This window comes from Panthera onca, chromosome C1, assembly GCF_046562875.1.
Source record: "Panthera onca isolate mPanOnc1 chromosome C1, mPanOnc1 haplotype 2, whole genome shotgun sequence".
In the NCBI taxonomy this organism is placed as follows: Eukaryota; Metazoa; Chordata; class Mammalia; order Carnivora; family Felidae; genus Panthera; species Panthera onca.
Window position 1 is genome coordinate 62,934,564 of NC_138346.1, and position 22,630 is coordinate 62,957,193.

A 22,630-nucleotide genomic window follows, 5' to 3' on the forward strand; every position below is an offset into this window, starting at 1 on the left:
TCCTATCTTATAATTAATTATCTAGACAGTCTTATCTGCTGAATACAAGGTCCTCAATGCCTGACCTTCCAGTTGATAAACAGGAGGTCCAGAACTCTGATCCAGAAATCAGGAGCAGAGCTGTATGTGGGAGCTGATGCAGATACCAGGAGTAAGAAGGAACCAGCCAGCAAACTGGTGAAAAATAAAAGGAAAACCAGCTGGTATTCAAAGAAGAAGGAATCAGGACTTGAGAAAATATCTGAAGCAGTGGCCCCAAACAAAAACAGGAATCACAGTGAAAGGTTAACAAAAGAAAACAGGAGACAAAATAATAGGAGTGTTAGCAGGTAGAGCCTGGAAAGATTCCAAGGCAACAGTATTCAGTAAGATGTCCTTAACTAAGCCCATGAGTAAAAGTTCTTAAAGGTTCTGTACCCTTTGGTACAATTAAGGGCAAGGGATATGTCTTACATAACTGAATTTAGAGTCAGAAGAGGTGGGTTCAAGTGCAAGCTCTGATATTTTCCAGCTGTATGACTTGGCAAGGCAATCACTTTGAACTTCAGTTTCCTTTTCTATGAAAAAGAGATAACACCTATTTCACATGGTCATTCTAAAGACTAAATAATTTATGTGAAAGTACTTCATAAACTTTAAAACTACAAATGTGAGGTATTATTAAAACACCATAGTACTCTGCTTTGTTAATTAATTTTGCTCATTTTTTACTTCGGAAAATTTCCCAGATACATATGTAGGAATGAACTTTTATTATGATTGGGTACTGGCCATTTTACCTCGATGCTTAAAAATGTTGAATATGCAAGTGTTGAATGGCATTGTTCCACTACAATTTTATTTCTCAACATAAATTTAGCCAGTAATATTTTATACTTTTGTTGTTATGGAAAGAACAATCTTTCCCCCCCTCAACTCCTACCTGCCTGTGTGTGTGTGTGTGTGTCCGTTCATAATTATCTATCAGGCATTTTACAAGCTATTCCAGATGAAATATATTAACTCTTTTCTTGACTAATCTTCAATTTTATCAGGAAGTTGTAATGGAACACCATTCCAAAGTGTAAGTTCCATACCATTTGCTTAATTAGTGAAGTATTTTCTTACTCTTTCCCCAAAATATTACGGGATCAAAAAGACACTTTAAAAATGTGATATTTAAAAAGTTAACAGAGAACAATAAATGGAAATAAGAAAATACTGACTTAAAAGGAGTCTCTAGAGAAAAGACGGAATTTTTGTTTAATAATACTATTAACATTCTACTGGAAAATGAAAAAATGAAATATTTGATCTAAGGTCCTAAGACACATCATCATCTTAAGTTTGAGTTTGAGTTAAGCTTGTGTAAATAACATTTGCAAAACAGTGGGATTTTATACAACATAAAATATATTCTACATTAGGATAAATAATGCATAAGCAACTGAACAATAATAAATCATATGGCAAGTAAAAATAAAAACCATCATGTTGTACAACCTTAATATATAGAATTGTATACAATATAATTTGTCAATCATACTTCAAGAAAGCTGGGGGAATGAAGGACTAACATGAATCAGAAGAAAAAAAAGAAAAACCAAAAATAATATTGATTTTTTATTTAGGATGCTCATGACCTTTTCTTTATTGGCACATTATAATCTCTTATTCATTAAAGGGGAAAATAAAAAGAAAGTGGAGGTAACTATCAATTTAATAATTTAAACTAAAATTAAGGATGATAACTGAAGTGGATGCTGCTAGAATTTTACTACTAGTTTTAAGATTCTGAATAAATTCATTATTTACAAGTCTCTGGATAAATTTAAGTACCTCAGAGGGGGAAAAATGAAGTAGAGTTTTTGAACATAAAACTGAAATTCCTTTACTAAATACTTTCTAATATGACAGTTTCTGTAACACTATTGATGCCAAACATCATTTAAGAATAAATTAATAAGAAAAAATAATTTGAATAAGTGAACTTATAGTTTTTGCTAATTCAAACAGTCCAGAAACTAAAACTCTTATGTATCAACAACTTCTCCTTTAAAACAGAATACTAAATCACCTGGTACAGTAGGGTTTAAATACATACAAAAGTCAATAAATACTATTCAGTAACAAATAACTTCCAAAATCTTACATTTCTAGGAATCAAGTGATAACCCAAAACATCAAAATCTAATACAACTAGTAAGAATTTTAAAAGTAACTCAGTTGAAATTTCACATAAATTTGTACCTTTATGTTAAAATTTTCAAGATGTTTTTGATCAGTCCTTTGAAATCATACCAAAATCACATATATGTATATTTTTTACAATAACATGCATATATTTTTGAAACCTATGTGTTGATAATTTTTAATAAACTACTAATATTTTTAGCATTTAAGAAAGCACATTCATTTTTCAAAGAATACATTATATATTTTAAACAATTTTTATTTCCTGTGCTGATGACATTAGGTAACATTTTAACTTCAGTGATTGGGAAAGAATAATTGGCTGTACATGACATTCAGTAACATTACTCCTATTATTCACATTAATTCTCTGACTAAATAGTGATAGCATCAAAACCATACTCATGAAAAATGTACTTTAAGTATGAAATGACACTTCTCTCAAATTTACCCTTACAAAAAGTAATGAAAAATCATGCTCATTTCATAACATAAAGTATATTCATAAATAAAAGCAAGCATCCACAATTTTATATAGTGTAATGTCCACATCAAAATAGAGTGCAAATGCCTTCATTAACAGCAGCACTGTGTATGACAGAAATCTGTAGGCAACACAAATTAACTTGTAAAAAGATTTTCTTAAATCCAGACAATGTAAAACTTCTTTAAAACAATTTGTTTGAAGACAATTTTTTATAGCTGAGACATTGTTTTATTTTTGAGCCCCTGTAAATCTGATCTATTGGTATGGCATTTATTTACTAAGTATTCATAGTATAGGAAGAGATAAATATTCATATGATTCTTTAAAGTACAAGATAAACCATTTAAAGCGTATAATCACCATTAAAACCGATTATATGGAACATAAAAAGAATGTGAAAATACATCAAAAGACCACTTTGCCTGCAGAGACTTTTCAGAAATGACATAATTAAAAATGTTTTTAAAATAAAAATGTTTTTAAATTTAGCACTGTTTACTACTTACTTAAACAAGACCTTTTGCCAGCTGTGCTTGCACCACCTGAACACAAATTGCCTCCCCGATGAATTAATTCAAGTTCCAAATTGGTTCTGTAAGTAAAGCATTAAAATAGAACTCAATTAGGCTGAAGCAATACTTTTTAATTTGTTTTATTGATATGTCTGAATCAACCTAAATAATGAAGTTCTTCAACTTTATTATTTGCCAAAGAATAGTTTATCTGATATTTATAAATAAAAAGGGATCTGTAGTTCTGGACCCTGGCTACCTGAATGCCACAACAAGATATATCTGAGTAGCAAATGAAAATTAAAAGAAGAAAGAAAGAAAGAAAGAAAGAAAGAAAGAAAGAAAGAAAGAAAGAGTTTATCTATCTTTATTTATATGTTCATATTTATAACCTGCAAAACTGCACACATCACGATGTAATTGCGGCAAAATCCCAAATGTTGGCAAATACTAAAAACTAGGCCTTAAGGAAAACAACAGCAACACATTTCATAAACCTGCACATGAATGTGATGAAGGAGTTTGTACCCAACTGTCAGCCACTGAATAGGTGGTTACTGTCATATAAAACACAAGGGCATACCAACTTTTCTATCGGAGAAACGGTTATCACTCACTGGAGCTTAGATAGTATCTAGAATTCAGTATTAAAATCACTAACATCAAAGTGGCTATGAACAACACATATAATTAACAACAGTCTCTTCTATGGACTTCTAAAATCACAGTTTTATAAAGTACATTGTATAACTACTGACACTGCTAAACATTGATAATGTTCATATAGATCTGCAATTATTATATATTTAGCAATTATTAGCTTACAGAATAATAATAGTTAAACTGACATTTCAAAAATCAAATTGTTTACTCAAAAACAAGAAAATAAGATAGCCAGTGAATTTTGCCAGAATAATAAATGAAAATCTGAGTGATAAAATGTGTGTATTTTTACTTCAACAGTATTAATAAACTTAAACACACCTTTGTCACAACTAAAATTGAATAAATTTATATCCAAGATATGCATTTGACACTAATAGTGAGATATCCCCATCTCAAAAAAAAAAAAAAAAAAAAAAAGGTAAAATTTCAAGCTTACTCTGTAAATGAATTCAAGGAAGAGTATTATCCTATTTTACTTAAAACAAAACAGTTTGAACTGGTTTGGGTTGTATTTTAAAGACAGAATGTTGTGAAACATTATTTTCATATATGTACATATAAATGCAAACTGTTAAATTCATATTCCTAAGTCTGTACATTTGCCACCCATTTCTAAAGGAATGCTTTAATCCTCTCTACTGGGTGGGGGAAAAGCAATTTAACATTGATAATGTTCCTGCTCAGAGCTCCATCTGGTTGCTGCTGATAAGGGCATCTGTGTGACAAGGGAATTTTCCACCCTTCAGGCGATTTGCATTGCTCACTGAACTTCTAAAAACCTACCAGCAAGGAAGCAGGGACAAGGATTTCATATTAGTGGACAGAAAGCGAGCGGAGACCAGCATGTGTTCCTTCATCAAGGGAATATAAATGAGATCAATATATTTTGTTTTCACAAATCTTCTGTTGCCTAATCTGTAGAAAAAAATTAATGGCTATATTCTCTTATAAAAACTAAGATTTCCTAGATTGTACTTTTAAAAGAGCTAACCAGAAACATGATCAATTCTTACAAACGAATGTCAGAACCAGAATGTCAACTTTTATTTCAGCACAGTTTGCAAAAATATTCATTAAAATATAAATAAAAGAACAGAATTCAATCATCAAATAAAATACTTTAAAGGATGAGAAACATGTTACCAGGAAGTTGATTTTAAAGACTACTTGAAAGAAAACTACTAAATGTAATTAATCATTTCGGATTATGGTTGGAAAATCTCCTGAACAACATTCCTCTGACATTTAAAAAAAAAAAAAAAAAAAGCCACACACACACACACACACACACACACACACAGCCCCACCTACCCAAAACATTAGTATCATGTAATAATCTAGGACTTTAAAAATCAATATGTAAGAGACCCTAACCCTCAGCTTTTCCTTATTTCATTTACATCAAAACTGGTCCTTTAATTTAACACTTGTTAGAGAAAAGAACATACAAACATGTCATGTGCCCCATGTTTGATTTTCCCTCACTGTTGAAAATCCCAACACGATATTCTGTTTCTGCCCTCCTGAATGGATGACATAAAGATTGTTCTCAGAGAAAAGTAGATTCTACTTTCTATATTTCTAACACACATCCATTAGTTTGGAAAGAAAAAAATGAATTAAAATATCTCTGTATCTGAAACAATAATGAGAAAGATTGCTTCAAGCCTACCTTGGTGTCCACCTACATATACCACATAAAAACTCCAACTATGCTCCAGCTTCTTTTTGCATGACCAAGGTCTGCTTTCCAAACTTCCATCCTCCTCCACCCTCCTTTGGCACTAATTTCAATTTTTAAAGCAATAATTTGAAAAACAAATGCGTGTATACACATACACACACAGAGCCACTCAAACACACACTGGTATAGTGTGGGTTCAAGGCCTGAGCCTACCCCTTACTGGTTGAACAAGTGACTCAATTTCTCAGAGAAAAAAATATCTTCATCCATACCATAGCTTATATTATACAAGACTCAGCTCAAGCTCTACCTCCTTCAGGAGTCAGAGAGAACTAATTCCTTTTTCTTGGGACAGGAAAGAAGCATTTCCATATACTTTATATTTCAATTTGTTCATCTTCCCTTCTCAAGTTCTACAGCACTTTTTCAATATGATATTTTTTAAACAAACTGTATTGTTTTATACAGATTGATATATATTCATTCTGTCTCTCCAACCACATTGTAAATTCCTGGAGAGCAGGGATCATTTCAGATAAAGCTTCTAAATCCCTGATGGTACACAGCAAAATGCTCAAAAACACCTTGGGAACTGGCAACCTCTTTGTTTTGGTATATAACCAACGATAAGAGTCTCTTGCCCTGTAGTTTATTCTCTTTCTTTTGCTGACCCTTCCTTCTATTTCCTTAAATCCAGCAGTGAAACAAAAAAAAAGGGGGGGGGGGTTTATTATCAAATAAATTTTGGTTTTAAAATGGATAATATGGTATTTTAGCAAGCATTCCTTTTATTTTGAACATAATTCATTGATAAAGTTTAAAATTATGCAACTAATGTGTAAAGCAAGGTGCACTCACTCTATGGAGCAGTTTGCCCACTGTGACTTAAAGATGTCTCTCCATCTACATCTCAGCTACTCATGTTTCATCTTTCCATTTCCGTGTTTCTTGCTATATATATACAGGCTAAATGCTACTCACCAATACTTCTAGGCTATGTGTAACTTGAGTCCAAAATCCTTGGAAAAATCTAATACTAAAATTAGTGTCATTTATTGTTTCAATAAAGAAATAATGAATTGGTATTTAAGTGAAGAAAGCTTTCTTCCCCAAATTAACTTTCCATAATCCATCTGAATGACTGACATTTGCAACAGACCATTTTTTGGAAATACAATAAAACTTGAATATAGTAATTCTGATTAATTTTAATGTAACAGAAAGATATTATTCCAACAATTTCTTCTCTACTGCCCTCAAAAAAATCCTCCAAGGCTGCTTTACCATGCAAATAAAATGAAAAACAAAGAAATAATGTATTGCCTTACAAAAAAAAAAATCTCTAAAACAATTAAAATCCACAGTTTTATAGGCTACTTTACCACTGGATGTATTTTGTTCCTAAATATCAAAAAATTTAAGTTCCCTAAAGAGCAAACTAAATTACTCATTCAGTGGGAAGAAATTCAGCTCTGGGAAATAGGGTTGCAGTCCATTTAAATTACTAATGTCAAATACAAATAAATGTGCACATTCTAATGAATTATACATTTAAGAATCACAATATTTAATTTAAAAGTTAAGTAATTCAAGTAAGTTTATTTCTAAATACTTAAACATTTAAACATTTTAAATATTGCTAAACATTTTAATGCCTACATTTTAGGCATGAAAATAATAATCTATAATCATATGTATTTATGAAATAAGGTTATATGCTAGGCATAAGTTATTTATAAAGACCTGGTTTCATACTTTGAGAAAATTACATTAAGACACAAAACTTACAATATACTTTTTTCCTTCAATTTGTGTTTTTGTTAATTTTTTAAATTAATTTGGTTTCTGTTTGTTTTCTTTTTAATGACTAAGCAAAACTTAGAAAAGGCATGTAATCTCACTGTGAGAACTTTATAATGGCCTGGACAATTTTAACCAAATTGGGTTTCCCTTAAAAGAAAACCCAAAATATGCTGGGTATCCTATAAAGTCTACTATTAAAATGACAAGCTTTATAAGTTATTTTATATTTAAGAAAATAGGAATTTATATATTCAAGAAATAAGAATCTAAAATTTCCACTAAACTAAATTTAAATCAAGTTATTTGATTTATCATACTGTAGAAAAATTCCACGGACAGATCATTCCTATTCAACCAGAATTTTCTTACGAGGTCAATCCTAAGAAAATGAAAGGCATAAATAAGCAACATAAACATAGTATTTACACACAAATGTATATATACATACACACACATATATAACATATATATAAACATACACACATATATACACACACACATACACATAGCATAACTGGGTGGGTCTATATTCATCTCAGTCTTCTATACCATTACTACTACAATATTGTATGTAAGTTTTTTAAAACCTTGAAACCTTAGCAAAATTAAATCATATTCAATTTAGTTTTCACATAAAGTGTATTTTATTGCAAGTATGCAGTTGGTAACTGTCCAAACACAAAATGTTGAATTAACTGTTATATGTTCTCCCGAAGTATTCTGGATAAATGACAACAATAGTCTAGGAATGTACAGACTAGAAAATTACTTCCCAAGCCATTAGATCCTTTTACATCAATTTATGTCCAGCATCTGCATTCTTAAATGAAAGACTAATGTCTCCTTATCTTGAGCTCTAACCTGCTTGCAATTTCCTTAAGTCTGGTTCCTTTTTTCCTAGGTTCTAAAGACTACATATTGTTCATTTACTCTTACTACCCTCTGCTCCAGGAACAGGGCAGACAGAATGGCCCTGATGAACCACATGCACATATGACCTATAAAATGTGAACACGGGGGAGGAAAAAGGAAGACAGTAATTGAAAGAACGATAGACCTTGACTCAGATCTGAATTCTAGTCCTACATGCCCCTAATTTTGCTGCATGACATTCAAGTTACGTTATCTCTCTAAATGTTGCCTATTATAACACTACTTGGGATGAAATATGAAGTATGCTTCTAAGGATATCCAGGGGTCTACAACATCAGTTCTGGCAGAATGTGTTTACAAGTTCCTAACTGTGCCTGCTTCTTTTCTATTTACTTCTTTTATGGTTCTCCATTTTCATTCAATTAAGTTTTCTAAAATTCCTATTTGGAATTATTTCTTAGGTACTGAACACCTACTCAGTCAATTAGACTAATCCTACCTAATTTGAAAGATGAGAAGTATTTGCCTCTATTTTCTTGAGCCCCCTGCTAGCTACTAATAGAGGCTTAGAGCATGCCTGATCTCTTGCTTTGGCTCCTTTATCTGATTTTCTAACCACCTACAGTCTTCTAGGATATTACTAGATCTTTTACTAGCTGAAAACAAAGAAAATAAGTTCTTCTTACTTATGAATTAAAAACAAATTAAAAGTGTTTAATATATTACAATGTTTTTGTTTACAGTATTATCACTTCTTGATAGGACTTGAACAGTGATTTCTTAACAACATCCTTCATATATAATACTCACATGCTTTGAGGTAGACTGTCCCAAAATGTTAACAATATACTTGTTCCCACATATCCTATAATATATAAGAACATTTCACCCAATATTTCATTAAAATAAAAACTCTTCAGAAAACGAAGGAAACCTGCATTTTTATGATCCTTTGAGGAATTTCTAAAACTAGCCATAATTTTAACCAACATAAAAAATACATATCCTTTCTTCAAATAAATATGGATGACAGTAAACAAACCAAAAAACCAACTACCAATAATAGGTAAATATTGAAGTACATAACATGTATACCTACCTAGCAACAGAATACATAAAGAGAAAATCATTGTCTGGTGAGCCTGGCGTCTTGCTATAGTCTCTATATTTTTTCTGAGTGGTATTTTTGATATCTTTCATAACAGATTCCATTTCTTTACTTAAGTTGGTTTCTGACTGCAAAAAAAGGAAACATATATATAAAGTTTATTCATATTCACTTTCTCTAATATAGTCTACAAGGTTTATCATATGAATACACTAGGAAATTAAAGTTAAAAAGTTAAAACAAATGTACATTAACTTTCTACCATAAATATATTTACTGTACAAAGATAAAATAGATTAAGAAATATTTTCTCTTATCTTATCCTAATTCTATATTGTGATTGGTTCACCTATAATCTAACCATGAACTAACCACACAAACCTATATGCTAAACAAATGAGTACATGTCATTAAAATAATATTTTGGAACAGTTTTCATGTTTATAAACAACCTGATTTTCATTTAAGTTCATTTCTCAAACACTAATATTGATGTCCCTTGCTTTAAGCATATTTTAAACACATAAAAATTTGGATTTACAAAAGAAGAAAACTACAGACTCTAAAATTATAGTCTTCAACTGAGAAAAGAAACTGCCAAGAGATGAATCTTTCAGAGTAGCTTTTAACTATAAATTTCTGTCCCAAAAGTCAAATATTAATAGTTTTCATACATTTACTGCTTAAACTAGGCACAGCTATGACTTCTTTCAGACCCACATCATAAACCTGTATTAAAGGTGAAATATTTAAGTATTTAAATCAAATTAAAAAATCCTGGAGGGCCTGGGTGGCTCAGTCGGTTGAGCATCCGGCTTCGGCTCAGGTCATGATCTCACCGTTTGTGAGTTTGAGCCCTGTGTCCGGCTCTGTCCTGACAGCTCAGAGCCTGGAACTTGCTTCAGATTCTGTGTCTCCCTCTCTCTCTGCCCGTCTCCTGCTCACGCTCTGTCTCTCTCTGTCTCTCGATAATAAATGTTTAAAAAAATAATTTAAAAAATAAAACTAAAAAATCCTACTGAATGGGATAAAAGATGGGTTCACTTACACCAAATCCCACAGTAAAACAGACTGGCTTGTGAATGGTTCAATCAAGTGTATGATATTTTATCTAACACACACACAATGTATGTAAATCTATAACTATACACATAAAAAGTGTGCATGTGTACACATGTCATCTTAATCCTAATATACCTAACAGACATATTTTAAAGTGGTTAGACTATGCTTCACATTACAAGATACATATATATGTAATTTATTTGTTTGTTTGGTTTAAGATTTCAACATCTTAAAAGAATCTAACCATATCTAAGCTTATAGAATTTCATGATCTGGAAGATGTATATTAAAACTATAACAATTTAGATGAGGGGAAAAAGTATAGTCTTTGGTAAGAATTTGTTCCATTATTCTCATTTTTGTTTGTAGCAACCACAAACAGAAGAGAAAAACATCTAAAAGCAATTTCTATTAAATGTTTAAAGGTCCAGAGCAATTCAGAAAGGGAATGAAAATGAAAGGAAGGAAAATGAGAGCTGAAAGCAGAGCTGAGGTTACCAGGGTATTTCTGCCTTACACTGATGCTTACTGGGAAAGCTCCCGGCCGTCCCTGCAGCTCCTCCACTTCCTTTATGAGGTCTTGTACGCTTTTGTTACTAGGACGTTGCCAAAGGTTACTTTCCACATTACTTCCAGGATAACAAGGAAGAACACTGTTAGCAAATTGCCTGCAGAGAGGACACGTGAATTCTCCTTTGTCCACTGAGAAGCCCTGAAGAACCTGGTCATTCTAAAAGATGAAATAAACATACAGATTTATAATGCACACCTCTACAGAAAACAAAATTCACACCATTACATTTTATGGTAAACAAATGAACCATACAAAAAAAAAAAAAAAAAAAAAAAAGACATCCTTAGGGGTACCCAGGTGGCTCACTCAGTTAAGCATCCAACTTCAGTTCAGGCCACGATCTCACATTTGGCAGGTTTGAGCCCCACATCAAGCTCTCTGTTGTCAGCATGGATCCCACCTCGGATCCTCTGTCCCTCCCTCTCTGCTCCTCCCCTGCTTGTGCGTGCACGTCCTCTTTCTCTCTTGATGAAGAATTGACAACTTTTGAGAATTGAGCCTTAAAAACGTGATGTGTCTTTAACTGCCAAACACAACTGACTGGACTTCATGCAGTGGATTTGTTTAGGATTAATGGATGGGGAAAGATTCAGTTATAGTATTCAGAACATAAGTGTAAGAGGAGGGGAATTAATTTATCACCCTTTTCTTCAGATGTTTCTGATAGAAAGAGGAGGAAAGAGAATTTTTTAAAGAGACACATAAGTGTATATGCCTAGGAAAATTCTTGTTCACGAGAGACTGCTATACATGCTAACTAACCAGAAAACTTAAGGCAGGAATCCAGACGGTTACATTTGTTCCTTTATTTTGCATGACACCACCACACATCTATTTTGCTCTTTAGGCCACTGCTATTTAGTCCTAACCACTATATTACTCTTTTTCTCAGCAGTCTCTTTCTTATTCTGCCCCTAACCTAATGTTCTATCTCAAAATATGTTTTAATGTATTAATGTAAATGTACAAATGCTACAATATGACCATTATCACAAACAAGACAAAAATAATGAGCAAAAAAGGATACAAAGAGAAGAAAATGAATCTGTCTATGGTTACAAAGGTAATGACAATGTCAGGATGAATTTAAATTTCCCCACTCTTTTTTGTTTTTAATTTTTTTTATGTTTACTTATTTTGAGAGAGAAAGAGAGAGCACACACAAGTGGGGAGGGGCAGAGAGAAGGAGAGACAGAATCCCTTAGCAGGCTCCACATCATCAGCACAGAGCTCTATGTGGGGCTTGAACCCACAAACCACGAGATCATGACCTGAGCTGAGATCAAGAGCTGGACACTTAACCAACTGAGCCACCCAGGTGCCCCTAAGTTCCCCACTCTTCATTGCTTTATCTTGGATCTCAAATACTTTGACTAAAAGAACAAAATTCTACTTTTTTCACTTTTTGACACTTCTTTTAAGTTCTTAAAAATATAACACCATGTCTTCTTAAATCCAATTCTACAAATAAATATTTGTTAAGCTCCTAACATGTGTCAAATGCTGTGCCAGGTGATAGCATAAAGACTTAAGGTACATCTTCACTTAAGGTCCTAAAAATATAAAAGCAAATAGAAACAAATAAATTATAACAATAGTGTGAAAAATACAACAGAGAAGGCTTCTCAGAGGAGACTTGTGAGCTAAGTTTTAAAGATATACAAGAAGAGTAGAGCATACTAGACGGTTGGGGAAAGGGTCCTGATATCACTGAAGAACGTTCTATGATAAGCTCTTCTATAATTTAATTTTAAAGAATGCTAGATCCCCCTCTTTGCCTTGATTGAAAATGCGTTCTTTCCTAAAGCCTCTCCAGAAGCATTCTCAAGTAGGCACTGCTCATTCTCCCACATCCCTCCCACCTAGTATCCTTCTCATCTCCAGTGCTGGCTTGAGATCTTTACTCTTGCATTCTCCCATGTTTGTGGCTAATGTCATTTGGTGACATCACCCTTTTCCTTCCTTTTTACTGTCATCCACTGCCCTCCATCACTCAAGAGTTTGGTACCTAAATCAGTTTTCCTCATCGCTCCAAGTCCCGTCATCCTCCTGTGCAACTTCAGTGTGTAACGGAGACAACCAATCTTACATCTCAGTCTATCAGCTCTCTGACCTCATTATTTCTTATAGCTTTGACCTCCACTCTACTCCAGCACCTGCTACCATGACTATCCCCTTATACTGAAATGACCCCAAAGTGTCTGTATCTGAAAATATTAAATCCAAACAGCTTACATTCTGACTGCCAATTCCTAGCTGTCTTAGTTCCTCCTTTTTTCCCCACTTTATCAAGCCTTTCCTCTCCTGCCTATACACGATCTACCACTTCAAAAACTCTTCGGTCAATACTTCTCATTCCCTGTCCATTTGTCCTTCTATCATGCACACTCCACAAAACCTTCATACAAAATTAACCCAATGTATGGCTTCTCCAATTCTACACTCGAATTAAGGGTTGTTATGGAATACTGAAATAGCTTCTTGCTACAAACTGTTTCCATGCCAACTGAGCCCTGAATACTTCCTGACAATCTCTCCCCAACATCCTATGAAGCACTCTCTCACCCAATTCCGAAGTGTTTCTTCCAAACCACCTCCTCACTTGTCAAGTCCCTTCACCTACCCGAGCCTTGCCCCTTTTACTCTAGAAGCATAAAGCTACACTTCCTATCTCAGAAAAGAGAGTCATGACAGCTCCTTCTGCTTCCTACCTTCTCCCATCTCAATATCTAATTAATAAATCTCACAAGTCCTTCCATCTACTTCCTTCTACTCTCTTTGCTAATATCTCCTAACTAGTCTTCCAACCATACTGCTGCCAACGTGATCCACCTAATGTGACTCTTATTCCCAATCAAAATCTTTCAATGATCACCTGATTTCTTCCTCCCTCTGACACTCCACATGCTATCTCTCACCACATCCAGAAGACCTTTCTTCTAAATATATTTCAAATCTCTAAGCTCTTCTCCATCTCCAGTGCCATGACTAACCCCAAGCCACCATCATTTCGTACCTCCTAAGTATCATTGCATTCTTTCTTACTCTCCTGCAATCCCACCATAATCCCCTACCATCTACACAATTACCACAATGATCTTTCTGAACATATCTCTGCTTAAAAGTCTTAAATGGCTTTAATGGCTCTCTGTAAAGAACCTATCTAAACAAAGTCCAAGTTCCTTACATGAACTACCAGGTCCTCTACAGTATGACCCCTAATCTTCCCTTATCTCTCATCACTCAAGCACCTTAATTCATCAAATGTTCTGGCACTTGGCAGATGTTCCAAAAAGGCCCTGTGTATACCTCATAACACTCAGCACATACACCATCTCATGCAATCCATAGTAAACTCCTAAAGGGAAGGAACTGTGTCTTATTCACTGATGAATCCCCAATGTCTATCAAAGTATCTGGAACACTGTAAGCACTGAATAAATATTTGTTGAATGAACGACTGAATGGAGATATATGAAAAATGGATAATGTGCTTAAGGAACCATTAATTAGCTTATTAATGCTGAAGTGATGAAAGATAAAGCTGAAGCAACAACAGGCAAGCCTAGATCATGAAGTGCCTTGAATGCCATTCAGAGAAGAATGGACTTTATCCCATCAGGAAGAATTCAGTAAAGGATTTTTAAGCCAATGACATATGTCATCGGATTTACATATTAGAAAGATCAATGTAGTGAATAAATCAGACTTGGAGTAAGGAAACTGATAAGAAAGCAATTGCAATAGTCAAGATGAGAAATGAAGGCATACACAGAAAGGCAGAAGCAACAATAATGAAAATAGAGTACAGTCAAGTGAGATTTAAGAAACAGAATTAATAGAATTTGCTAAATGAATGTGATAGGGAAGGATAAGAAGGGAAAAATAGGAATCCACTGCTTCTGAGCTAGGAATCAGGGAATAGAGAAGACCACACTTCTAACAAGTTGAGCTAAGAAAAAAAGAAAAACTGCAGCTACAGGGAAATGCAAAGTCAAACGAAGGAATTCTGAATGGCAGGGACCTGAGCATCTTTATGGACTGAAAAGAAACAATAGAATGGGCAGAAAAACTTAAGATACGGAATAAAAAGAGGTTACTTACTAATAGATCAAAGCTCCTAAGGTAATGGTAGAAAGGAATATTAGAGCATAAACAGAAAAATTATTCCTGAACAGAAGAAGGAATACTATCTCAAAGAGTAGAGAAGAAAAGGATTGGTTGGGATGCAGACTCATTTAGCAGGGAATAGATCACCAAAGTAGGAAGCTAAGGTAGTGTGTGACAGAAAGCCACTGTTTTCTCGGTAACAAAGGAAGAGACAGAATCTGATGAGGGGAAAGGAATCTTGGAGTTTAGGCAAAGAGCCTGGGATAGAGGAGGCAAAGGTTTGGAACAGCTGCTGAGGACACTAAGAGAGGAAACCAATCAAAGACAGGTAAATGAATCGATAAATAATATCTACAATCTGTGACCCTAGTTTAAGCCACTATTATATAGGAAACCACAAATTTACAGACATACCACTTAACTTAGTTTTATGGTTTTTCTGGAGGGCTAGCTGCCTGGGTCTAAAACCAAGGGAGGAGGATTAAATGAATGATATTCAGAGCAGGATAGGCACTGTTCAAAAAAGTGAGGCTAGGAAGAACTAACGCTAGGGAAAATATAAAGGGGTTAAAGGACTAGAGATCTTGATGTCAGAAGCAAAACACGCTAATGAAAATGAAATAAGAAAATCTGAAGAGTGATCATATAACAAAATGATATAGTAGGATATTAAAGCATAGTATTTCAGAGCTAGAGTAGCAAAGTCTAGAATTACTACCATGGAAATCAGTTGCTAAAGTGAAGTAAAAAAAAAAAATGAAATTCCTAAAGCTGAAGGGGTCAGGGAATTACAAGGCTGAATAGTTCAAATGGCAATCAAAATCACCCAAGATGAACTGGGATATATATGCTATAAAAATATTTAATGCCTGGAAAGATACATACACCTTTAAATCAACTTACCCGTAATGATTCCATGTAAGATTTATGACAATCTATATGTAACGTGTGGCCACAGGTCTGTACATAAACACCTCCTTCCCAGCCAATTGATACTGCCAATAGACAAGAACTCTTAAAAAAAAAAAAAAAAAAAAAAGACAATACAATTAATTTTTAAGAAGCATAAACATACCTAAACATATCCACATAAACCTCTGAATGATTTCATACCATTATACTAATGTGAACTTCGTATTTTTATGATATAAAGTAACAGCCAACTTGACAGCACCAAGGCAGTTATCTTTAAACTTGAAATACCATAAAGTTCTAGCTTCCAAATATCTAGGCTCATAATGAAAGAGAGCAACTATAAATTACACTTTCTCTACCCCATGAAATATAAACTCTTGATATTATATTATAGTTCACTATAAACTATTCTGCTATCGATTATTTTACCTGCTCTGTGATATCTGACATTAACAACTTCTTTCTTTTACTGTAATTCCAGTGTAGTTAACACACAGTGTTCTATTAGTTTCAGGTGTACAGTACAGTGATTCAATACGTCCATACATCATCCAGTGCTCATCATGACAAGTGCATTCCTTAATCCTATTTCACCCCTCCCTCCCCACCCACCTCCCCTCTGGTAACATCAGTTTGTTCTTTACAGTTAAGAGTCCATTTCTTTTGCTGTCTCTCTCTTTTCTTCCCTTGCTTATTTGTTTTGTTTCTTAAATTCCACATATAAGTGAAATCATATGATATTTGCCTTTTTCTGACTGACTTATTTTGCTAGCATTATACTCTCTAGCTCCATCCATGTCATTGTAAATGGTAAGATTTCATTCTTTTTTATGGCTGAAAGGGTTAGTATCTGAAATATATAAAGAACTTATCAAGCTCAAAACCCCAAAAATAAATAATCCAATTTAAAAATGGGCAGAAGACATGAACAAACACTTCTCCAAAGAAGATATCCAGATGACCAACAGACACATGAAAAGATGCTCAATATCACTCATCATCAGGGAAATGCAAATCAAAACTACAATGAGATACCATCTCACACTTGTCAGAATGGCTAAAATCAAAAACACAAGAAACAACAGGTGTTGGTAAGGATGTGGAGAAAAAGGAACCCTCATCCACTGTTGGTGGGAATGCAAATTGATACAGCAGCTGTGGAAAACAGTATGGAGATTCCTCAAAAATCGAACTACCTTGTGATCCAGTAATTGCATTACTGGGTATTTTGCCCCCAAATACAAAATTCCTAATTAAAAGGATACATGCATGCCTATGTTCATAGCAGTATTATTTATATAGAAGTTGTGGTATAGATAGATAGTCAGATAGATGGATGGATGGATGGATGGATGGATGGATGGATGGAGGGATGGATAGATAGATAGATAGATGCAATGGAATAACAACTTTTTTCTTTCTTGTCCCTTCAATGTTTATATTCCTCAAGGTTCTTTGCGCCACTCTCTTCTTACTAGAACTGTTCTCTGAGTGATTTAATCAGTAAATTTGACTACTCTCCAAACTTGGATCACTTGTCTTAGTGACAGATACAACCACTCAACTCCCAAGCAGAAATCTATAGTTTGATGTCCCTCAGATAACATTAAAAATATGTCACTGGGTGCCTGGGTGGCTCAGTTGGTTAAGTGTCAGACCCTTGATTTCAGCTCAGGTCATGATCTCCCGGTTCATGGGACTGAGCCCTGTGTTGGTCTCCATGCTGATAGCACAGAGTCTGCTTGGGATTCTCTCTCTCCTCCTCTCTCTGCCCCTCCCCTACCCACACACACACTCTCTCTCATAATAAATAAACATTTGTTTTAAATGTGTCATAAATTTGTCTTTTTCCCCCCATGAATCTTTCTTTTCCTCTTGGTTTAAAAACTCCACAATCTTTTCAGTCACCAAATCAGAACGCTAAGAGTTATTCTACATCACATTCTTTCTTTTACACCACAGTATTAGCTCCCAAACGATGCAGATTCTATCTCCTAAATAAAACATGATTTGGGCCCCTCCTCTTCATTTCCACTATAACATTCATGCCTGCATCATTTGTTGTGGGGGAGGAGGTTTTTCAATAAAGTTTTTTAACTGGTCACCTTGATGCCAATTTCTTCTCTCCATAATGCATCACCCTCCATACATCTTTGTGGACTACAAATTTGGTCATAAGATAACCCCAAAAAGTACCTTAACATTTACATGGGTTTAATAGAATATGCAATAAAGGGACCCAGATTATATAAGCAACTACAATACCCTTTTGAAATCTGTTCTACAAGTTAACTTTTTTAATCTTCTCTTTTTCTTGTATCTTCAACTCTTCCTTCTCTCCTTCTCTACTAATTCCTTCCCCTCAACCTATAAACAGGCTTAGACTTTTCCTCCTAAAATAATCCTCTTCGAATTTTCATTTGGCCTCTATCAAACACTATTTGGGCCTGAACTCGAGTTCAGTTCACCCTCTAGAGTCTGTAGTAAACAGATGACCAGGCCAGAGCAAAATTAGGAAAAAGGTCTAACATGGGTGATAGCACATGATGAAAGATTTGAGAGCCACTAAAACTGAGTATAGCTTTAAACTTTATTTTTACTTTAGAAAGAAATTTTTACAACATAATGTAAGGTGACCAAATAATCTTTAAACAATAGTAAACAAAATTCTAATGTTAAATGAATGTTCTAATGTTCTAAAAGAATTCTAATGTTCTTCATGAACATCTGAAAGTTGAAAATATTACACGGTGCAAAATGCCTTTCCAGCCTATTTAAAGATGTGTAGCAGCACAAATCAAATACTCACAGCAGGTAAGCTAGCTTCTATTGTTACAAATCAGAATAGCAATAGGAGACCTGCTCATCTTTGTTTTATGTTTTGGAGCGCTTGAAGTAGAAACAGATTTAGATCATTTTAGAATGGTTAGTAGTCAGTTAATAAGCTGCTCTCTTTGGCAATGTATTATAAAAATGTAATTTATCTTACTTCTTTTTTTAATGTTATATTTATTTATTTTATTTTGAGAGAGAGAGAGAGCAAGAGAGAGCACCCAAGCACAGCAGGGGAGAGACAGAGACAGAGACAGAGAATCCTAAGCAGGCTCTGCACTGCCAGCACAGAGCCCGACACAGGGCTTAATCCTACGAATCGTAAGATCATGACCTGAGCTGAAATCAAGAGCCAGATGCTTAACCAACTGAGCCACCCAGGTGCCCCTTTCATTTTAATAGATCAGCTTTTAAAACTAAAATCAGTATGCCATTTGTCTAAGTAACTGTTAGATTTCTTGTTTGAATCAGAGTCAAAACAAAAAGGCAGGAAAATATTTACTAACATGAGACTAATATTTTAGGAAGACTTCAACAATGTGCCCACACCACTGTGCTAAGAATTGCTTAACACTGAATCTTCATAGCCTCAATATTTATTAAAACATTACCAAAAAGGAATGAAAAGTTTACCAAGACCACTCAGTTATATATGGCAGAATCCAAGTTCAAACCCAAGTCTATCTGACTCCAAAGCTCGGGCTCCCACCCTTCTCTGTCCTCTCTCTCATAATATAATACTCCCCGTTTCAATGGCACTACTGCCTTACACAACTAAAACTCTACAGGTTGACTCTGTAAAATGCATGCAACTGATATGAAGAGAACAATCTACATAGTTTAATTCTGTAATCAGAATCAGTGCTCATTAATAGAAACTCTTCTGCTGTATACAGTCTATCTGTCTGCCTGTATACAAAACTCAGGTACTCTATGCTAGAGTAATTTAGTAAGAAATCCACTAAGCAACTACAACACACACACCATGTGCTAGCTGCTGAGGAGACCGTAAAATCAATATAAGAATGGCCCTACACCTCTAGATGTATATAGTCCAGGGAGCACACCAGATATACAGAAAATAACCATTATGAAAGTAAAAAACTGTTGTGTAAAAATATATATATTTAAGAATAAAATCCCATAATCATTAACAGAAACACAACGGAGATTCTGTCCAGTTCAGATTTCAGTTCAAAGTTCCTACAAAAAAGATTTTTTTTTTTTCTAGAAATGAATATTCTGGCTTCTTTAAGAAAGAGATACCCTACTTTTTCTCTCCTTTATTAGAACTCCCCTTCCCTCAAAATTATTTTATTCTTAAGTCTGGGTTATATTTCCATTGAATCAAGTTTTTTTCCTTTTCTGCTTGGCTCTAGGATTCATCCTTACTCATCTATTCTAAAGTGATTCGAAACGATAAAATTCAGGATTATGACAACAAAATAAAATCTAAATAAAGGTGATAGTAAATTTCTGCAAAAGAGGAACTTGGCACAGTTTCATTGTTTTCTTCAAAATGAAAATATTTATTGGTCTATGAGTAATAAATTAACATACATATGCTGCAAAAATTTAAAGAAACAATACAGAATAAAGAAAAAGCATGAAAATGTATGTGTGTGTACATATGTATGCATACACACACACAGACTTTTTTTTTTTTTTTTTTTTGAGAGAGGGAGCAAACAGGGCAGAGGAAGAGGGAGAGAAAATCTTAAACAGATTCCACGCCCAGCATGGAGCCCGAGGCAGGGCTCAATCTCACAACCATGAGATCATGACTTGAGCAGAAATCAAGAGTCAGACATTTAACCTACTGAGCCACCCAGGCACCCCTCTTTTTCCAAATAAGAATAATTTCATTGTAAAGCCTCTGAAAATATATGGGAACATGATCCTCACTTCCTAACCCAACTGCCTTATAAGGCCTAACTTGAGCCCTCTCACTGGGCTAGCCTGAATATTAAAAACACCACTCTACATTTATACTGACCTTTATAACATGTACAGTGATCTAAAGAAATTTCTAACCTGGTGGGTTACTGTATGAAAGCTCATATGAGGCCTATTTTATAGATGAGAAAATGGAGTCCTAGTCTGTTTTTTTGGCAAGCTTACATGGCTAAGCAATGGCAGAATCAGGACCAAGCCCCAGTTTTTCTCAACTGTAACTCTTTCTACCCTACACAGTGCCTCCGTTACTAGAGCCATCATTTTCTCCAGAACCCACTAGAAACCTTCTCCTCAGTCCAAACTACTGAACCACATCCTACTCTGACTCCCATCATTACTAAGTCAGTTGCTGCTTATTCTCATTAAGTTTCTGTCTTCCACATCTCCTACTAGTTTCTTCCATTTAATCCAGTGCGTTATGGGCAAAAAAGAATCATATGTGAAAATGTATCCAGATATTCATCTCATATAGCTAACTAAAAATAATGTTTCACTTCATATTTTAACTATTTTAAGTTGTTATTATTATTATTTACTTAATTCAAGATACAGTAAATCCAAAAACAACAGGTGAATGGAAACCCCATTTAATAATCCACTGAGAGAATACTGAAAATGGTATAGAAATTTTATAAGGAAGTTAACAATGCTGGTGCTGCTAAATAAACTAAGTTGACCTTCCAAGACCAATAACACCTGAGTGCTAGATAGAGCCCCTAGATGTAAAGAGTTGGAAAAAAACCTATCAAGTTCACAACAACAAACCATAGAAGCCATGAATTAACCTGTCCCTACTTTACATTTTAAAAGCATCATAATGAGATTTTATTGTATATGTTTAAAAGAAAGTAAAAGGAGGCAAAAATCTTCATAAAATATTCATGCCATAACTAAAAGTTTTTATAGAGGTAATACTTATTCCATTGAACTGAATTTATATATCTTATAATAAATAACATTTAAAACATAGGTATGACATTTATAACCTAAAAAGTTTATTTATTACAGATTCCTATTTCCTTACTATCAATATATTAACTTTTTTTCTAATAAACTTCCAGATTCCAAATTAGAATGATATCTAGTAGAAGAAAAAATATAAAACTCTGGAGAGAAGTAACCATCAGTTTTGCAGACAAACTATCACTATATGATAAAAAAGGGTACTTACATCTTTAAAATAACGCTGTAATAATGAAAGCCTCACATCATGAACTGCTGCACATGTATCCCAAGGGTAAATCTGCTCCTCCTCAGTGATAGGCAATTTTTTTGGCTCAATGTTGTCACGGCACTGCCCCAAAACTACATTAACAACAGAAATAAGAGCTCATTAAATAACCAACCTGATTCAACATGATTCACTAAGTAAAGCTGTTATTTATCACAAGCTACTCTAATTATTCTACTACTGAATATTTTTAAAGACCTAACAAAAAGTGATATTCTAGTTTTCTTCTAAAGAGTAAATAAGTGTGAAATATGACAATATTTATTTTTTGAAATAACACTAAAATTTTAATATGAACTCTGGGTGGATGGATAGATGGATGGATGAGCAATCGATCAATCAATAGAGGATGAATGGTTTTCAAAATCTGTCCAGTGAAAAGGCCTAGAAGTTATGATTCTCTGGTATCAATAAACCTCATCTTTGAATATACTATTTGTCACTAAAAGTAAACAGAGATCCTTGGAGAAAAAGCTACATCCAGGGTTGGGGAAAGTTCAAAGTGAGCCTGGAATTGTATTGTAATAAACAGCAAGGAGATATTCAAACACTGAGGTGCCTGGTCATGAGGACCTTCAGGAGTTTTGATGGTCAAATTCGAGAAAATTTGAGTTCTGAAAAGAATAATGATAGTAACAGATA

The 22,630-nt window shown here is 34.0% G+C and overlaps 1 protein-coding gene across 1 annotated transcript in view; it reads right to left on the reverse strand.

Moving 5' to 3' along the window:
- UBR3 (ubiquitin protein ligase E3 component n-recognin 3) overlaps window positions 1-22,630 on the reverse strand; it is a 237,715-nt gene that overhangs the window by 62,017 nt on the left and 153,068 nt on the right. Inside the window, exons 26-30 of the mRNA XM_081796370.1 lie at window positions 21,929-22,062; window positions 15,958-16,068; window positions 10,900-11,100; window positions 9,297-9,433; window positions 3,166-3,251 (exon numbers count right to left, since the gene is read on the reverse strand). Coding sequence (XP_081652496.1) covers window positions 3,166-3,251; window positions 9,297-9,433; window positions 10,900-11,100; window positions 15,958-16,068; window positions 21,929-22,062 — 669 coding nt within the window. The remainder of the gene's footprint in view (window positions 1-3,165; window positions 3,252-9,296; window positions 9,434-10,899; window positions 11,101-15,957; window positions 16,069-21,928; window positions 22,063-22,630) is intronic.